This window comes from Balaenoptera acutorostrata, chromosome 3 (assembly GCF_949987535.1).
Source record: "Balaenoptera acutorostrata chromosome 3, mBalAcu1.1, whole genome shotgun sequence".
Classification (NCBI taxonomy): Eukaryota; Metazoa; Chordata; class Mammalia; order Artiodactyla; family Balaenopteridae; genus Balaenoptera; species Balaenoptera acutorostrata.
The window spans coordinates 99,801,747-99,807,344 of record NC_080066.1 but is presented as its reverse complement, the minus strand read 5'-3'; the positions used below and the strand labels follow the sequence as shown (position 1 = coordinate 99,807,344).

Genomic DNA, 5,598 nt, shown 5'->3' with positions numbered 1-5,598 from the left:
AGTAGGTTTCTCCAAAGGAGTTAAATAATTAGGGGACAAACCTGTAGGCATCTCATTCTCACGAGGGTCCCTTCCCCCGCCCCCGTTCAAAAAACTCCAAACAACAAACCAACCAAAGCCACAAACCTATCTGAACAAAGATAGCAGCTGGGCGACCCCCTCACTGCGTCCCCCCCAGTTATTTACTGGGTGACCCCCCTCCTTTCTCTTCACCTCCTAACCCAGTGCCTCTGATTATGAGATAATGGATTTTGCGATTGTTCCTGTCAGGGGGAAAAAAAAAAATCTCCACCGAACCCCCTGTTTTCATCTTCTGACTGTTTTATTTAAGCCAATGGGAAAGTATTGAGAGCCATAATTGATTCATAATGATCCATAAATCGATGTCGGAGCGCGGGGGGTGGGGCTGGAGGTGTATGAAGAGCAGAGGGGGGAAAGCTGTTTATTTATTTTATTTCTAAAGCTTCAACTAAAGTAGCTTCGACACTGCGGGGGCTGGAGGGGAGGAGCGAATGGGCTCTGCCGGATCATCCATCATCGCTGTCACCCAGAGTCTGCCCCGAGGAGCCGTAGACGCAATCTCCCTTCTGTCTCTACACCGAAACTATTAATATTAAAACCTCCCTTCAAACACTGCCCCGACGGTCTCCATTCTCATCACAATCTGACCGGCCTCCCCCATCAGGCCCGCGTTGCCCCTGCGCCAAGCTTCCTCCCAGCCCGGCCCCGACGGAGGGAACGCCAGCGACGGCGCACGACGCCCTTAGTTGATTACGGCCACTGCTAGGTGGCCCTCCTCGCCCCCGTCGATCTGAAGCACGTCTGTCTATCTCTGTCTAACACACACACAACGCGCACACGGAAGGACAGGTGAGGGCCGGGGCGGCCGGCGCGGAGGGGGAGAGTGTGCACTCCCGCTGCCCCTGCCCAAGCCCCCCGCACGCACGTCTGCACCGACCCGGCTCGGTGGGCGGCGGGCGGGGGGCTGTGGCTGCGAAGCCGGCACATCCAGACACCCAGACACCGGCCCTTCTCACACAGTGGCAACTTGCAGCGGAGGTCCAGGCTCCTTATCAAATTGCTGGCCTGCAAGACTAATGGGGAACTTGTGGAGGACCCCTGTCCAGTCCCTTTGAAGGAAGGTCCCTCCTCTGACAGCTGCTAGAGATATTAGCCACATTTCCCTTCCCAAATCTGCTCCGGGTTAACAGGCCCACAGGGGTGGGAGGGGGCGAGGAGGCCAGGAGGATCCTGATGGACGCTTCTCTGCAAATCTAACCAGGGTGAGCTGGGGCGAGTGCGGGACGCTGACCTGGGGTGGGGGGGGGGGGGGAGAAGGGGGTGGGCGGAAGACACAAACTTCCCTGATCTCTTCTCTCATTTTCCTTCAAAACGTGGCTTCTTGCTCAATTCCCAACCCTTAACAGATGGCGACTACAGTTCTCTCAGAATTTCTTAAAGAAAGGGAAACCTTTGGAATTTATTTCTGCTTTTGCTTTTCCATATAAATAAAAAAGTGTTTTTATATTACTCTTGTTTTGGAGAACATAAGCAATTTTATTCAGACTACAGTATTTCCTTTAACACTATATGGTTGTCAAAACACCATTCCCAGTTTCTTTGCTTTTGACAGCTGAGTCTTTCTTAAATATACCCAAATCGGAACTCTTTATACTAAATAGTAAACCCGAGATAGGAGCAAGTGCCTTCCGAGGTGGTATACAAAAAAAAGCATTATAAAAATTGGACAACTCTTACCACCTCTCTGTCTTAGCTTATGGAGGGTGGGGGGGGAAGCAAGGAAATGCAAACAAATATGATTACAATTATTATTCACCTCCAAATATTTAAGAGGGTTAAGGTTAATGTAATAGGGTGTGAAGTTGTTAAAGAAATCAAACCTGAGATGATTTTATTCATTAAAACCAAGGATAGAGAGTTCTGGGATCTAAACTGCGATGAAATAGCTTAATAATAATTTCATTAAACACTTTCTAAACATGAGCCAACTACCAAGTAAACCCTTCAGCATTTACTCTACTGAGAGGAAAGGAAGAAAAACTTTGCCAGAATTTTTTTTCAGCTGACGTGAGAGTTAATTTATAAATGAAGAACTTGTCAAATTTTATGTACAAGCATTTAAGTTAAAAATATACAAATATTTAAATTTTGCAAAAAGACTCCAGGTGAAATTGGACAACAAAAATGAGAGGGAAGCTCTCTCTATTCCAAGTGGCACAGAATTTCTCCATGAACAGTTAGCTTGCATCGGAAGTGTTATTTCTGTGTTTAAACAGCAGAACATTAATTAAACTAGTAAATGGATTTATAAAAATTCTACCTAAAAAAGATACAAAACAATAGAAGTTTATTTCCTTGTTCCTTTGTATACAACTTCTATTAATGTCTGCTTGTTTGTTTGTTTGTTTTGCAATGGGAAGATGGAAGAACCCAAAATAAGATACAAACTTGAATTTCTGGGATAGTAAATGATTTCCCAATCAGGCTGACATCACACAACTAAGCTAAAGTTTAAAATAGTATCCCTTCTGAACATAGGGTTCAAAGTTTGGGTGTTACAAAGTTCCAGGATAGTATATTTATTTGCGAAATTGAGGGGGCATGCAAATACCTCACACCTTTTTCCACTTTGCGTACTTTAGCAGGCATGGCTTGTGCAGTATCATCAAGCTAATGACAGAGATGTTCAGGAAAGTTGCGTGGAACTTTGAAAATGGCATTACATTGCCTGTTTTGTTGTTGTTTTAGAAAAAAAGTTAAAGTTTAGTGAGCAAATCATCACACTAGCGTGCCTGCACATGGAGCTGTCTGAAATAAAAAGACATCATACTATAATTTATATTAAATATTAATGATTAAGTAATCTCTTCAACTCAGGATTTCAGACTCCATAGAAGTTGTTTACTCACCTATGAACATCTATATGTAAATTTTAATTTACATATTCAACAGTATTTTAGTAACTAAGAGAGAAAAAACACAGGTAGAGGAATTATCTTTGAGCACAGACGTTAGTTATTTCTGATGATGTAAAATTAACCCCGAAAAAGCTCTTTATTCTGGCAGAGAATGAACATGAAAAGCTTTATCTGAAAGTATTTTTTTTTAACATAATGCATCTAAAGAGGAGGTTGGACGTGTTGGTGATCTTTCAACCTGGCTCATAACACACGCACGCACACACACACACACACACAGTTTCGTACCTTTAGAAGTTTTCTGCTGGTAGAATTTATAGGCCAAATATATACTGAAAGCCTACAGAGATGGTTACCTTAAAAAATTGTTGGTAAGTTAAGTTTCAAATATACTAGATTTCTGGGGGCAAAGCCATCACCTACTTTCAATCCCAAATATACAGTAGGTACTGTGCAACCTTGCCTTAAAACTATTAAAAACACAAAAGCCTAACAAAAAATCAAAAATGAAATATTTATTACCGCATTTTGTGACTTAACACCTTTTTTTTTAACATAACGTCACAGTCCTCATACAAGTATTTTAATGTAAATTTGACAAAGCTTAAAGGTAACAGCATTTTCTTCTAGTGAGGAACACGTGCTGAGAAAAGAAGAATTCATGGACATACAATACCAATTCCACAGCAGATCTGATACTAGCAAAAACATTCTTTTTTTTTTTTCAATTGAGGTAAACACATAGAATATCTAACATGAAACAATTAATAGACCGAACTCTGTACGAAGTTTGTTACAGTATTCTCTTGCTCCTTTTTATCCTCCAAGCTTTGAGTCTCGGATAAAGTCCTAGTTGTGGTGCTATGACCATTAATAACTTTTTTTGTGTGTTGAGGAAAGCTGCCCAACTTAAGACTGTTTTGTCCACAGCCAAGGCTTAGAACTCCTGGAAGAAGCTCCTGCTCTGTCTTTAAATCTTCACTGGCAAGCTCTTTGAAGAAGAGTCCCCCAAAATAATAATAAGAATTGGCTTATGAAGCACAAACTATAAAGATCTGTTTGAAACTAAAGGACACATTTATGGAGGAACAAAGGCCGGGCATGAAAACACATTCTTGAAGCCGGAGTCCGAGGGATGAGGTTTAGCCAGACGTTCACCATGGTCTCCAGCATGGTTCTTTTTTCATTGGCCCAACAGGTTTAAAATATACCACAGTCTCTCCTGGATAGTGAATTCACTGATGAACCAAAACAGTCATTCTTTTGGGAACAACACACATAGTGTGGAAAACAAGGATATATTTTTTTTTTCTCTTCTAAAACTATTTGAGGCAACATAACGGAGTGATCAACAGAAATGTACAAGTTTAACTTAGTTCCTATGTTTATACTACAGTAGTTATAACTCTCGGAGTCTTTTTCCAGAGGATCTTTACATGGACAGAATTGTCTCAGTGAGCCCATGATTTCACATTTGTGTTCTTGTCTCATTGGTCCTCTGTTGCTTGATGAAAAATGACAAAAAGTAAAAAATAATCACAGCTGTCTGGAATTTCATATTGAGTGTCAACATCTGGTCAAAGTTCAGAAAGTCTTAAAATAGTTTTTGCGTGTGTTTCCTTTTCCCTTGAGTTCCCTTATACTATTGGGCATGAATGTCCATCACCTGTCCGCCAACATTGGGATCTACAGAATTTAACATTGTGGGACTCTGTGCTGACATAGTCATTCCAGGGTGGGAAGGGGGTCCTCCGTGCATCATCATGGCTGGGTGGTGGGGATGGCTTGGCAAATATGAATGCATTGGGGGTCCATGTCTTAACTGAGTAGGGTGTGGGGTCATCTGGGGAGGAGTGTAACTTGGCTGTGTCATACTCATTCCCATAGGACCACCCTGAGAAACGTACTCCCCTGGCATGCTCTGCAAACCTGAAAAGGGAGAGGCAAAAAGAAAGCAGGTCAGATTCCTAGACATTTTTATACTTTACCCATCAAAGATGAAAGGAAAAAAAAAAAAAAACACAACAGACACTGCAAATCTTATATCTAAATTTAGCTGCAGATTCTTGCCAATGTTTGCAGACATTCAAATTGTAGTTTGCATTTAATTTCATCGCACAGCAGTATAATGCAACACAACAGAACTAAATATTTAATGCAACTAAATGTCATAAAGTGGAACTGTTTTTCAAAATGGTATTCAGTACATTTCTTTGATAAATGCAATAAGAATATAAATTCTAAGTCGAGTTTTATCAGTTAACTGTTGATATATCGTTTCCTTTCCTTTGTTGCATTTATAGAAATGGACAAAAATTATAGATATTAAAATAAAGTTGACATCTTATATCTATATTTCTTCATGAAAAATGTATTGTACAAAACATTAGGGCATATTCATTTTGAAGGGATGGGCTTTTATGTGTATTTCAAATGAAGCCCCCTTTTGAATTAGAGGCATTCTTATAGCAGTACACCCAAGAGATTGTAAAGGTCAGAGGTAAGAAGTCAAAGTAAGGTCATATGACATGCCCAGTAGTTTATGTCTGAAAATTCCAAAAAAAAAGAATGCCTTGAAATGAGGAATAAAATATAACACTTCTAGAAATTCTTAATCAAGACACACGAGATTTGAAGTTGTGAGTTAAAATGTTGGGAA

At 40.6% G+C, this 5,598-nt stretch overlaps 1 protein-coding gene across 5 annotated transcripts in view; it reads right to left on the bottom strand.

Moving 5' to 3' along the window:
• Positions 1-3,439: 3,439 nt before the first annotated feature.
• The window catches only part of MEIS2 (Meis homeobox 2), a 201,509-nt gene continuing 199,350 nt past the window's right edge, over positions 3,440-5,598 (bottom strand). For 3 of the 5 annotated variants that reach the window (XM_057544120.1, XM_057544121.1, XM_007180432.2), the window contains one exon: positions 3,440-4,868. In XM_057544120.1, the coding sequence (XP_057400103.1) occupies positions 4,582-4,868 (287 nt within the window). In that variant the 3' untranslated portion in view covers positions 3,440-4,581. The remainder of the gene's footprint in view (positions 4,869-5,598) is intronic. The other 2 variants (XM_057544122.1, XM_057544123.1) reach the window with 1 other exon arrangement.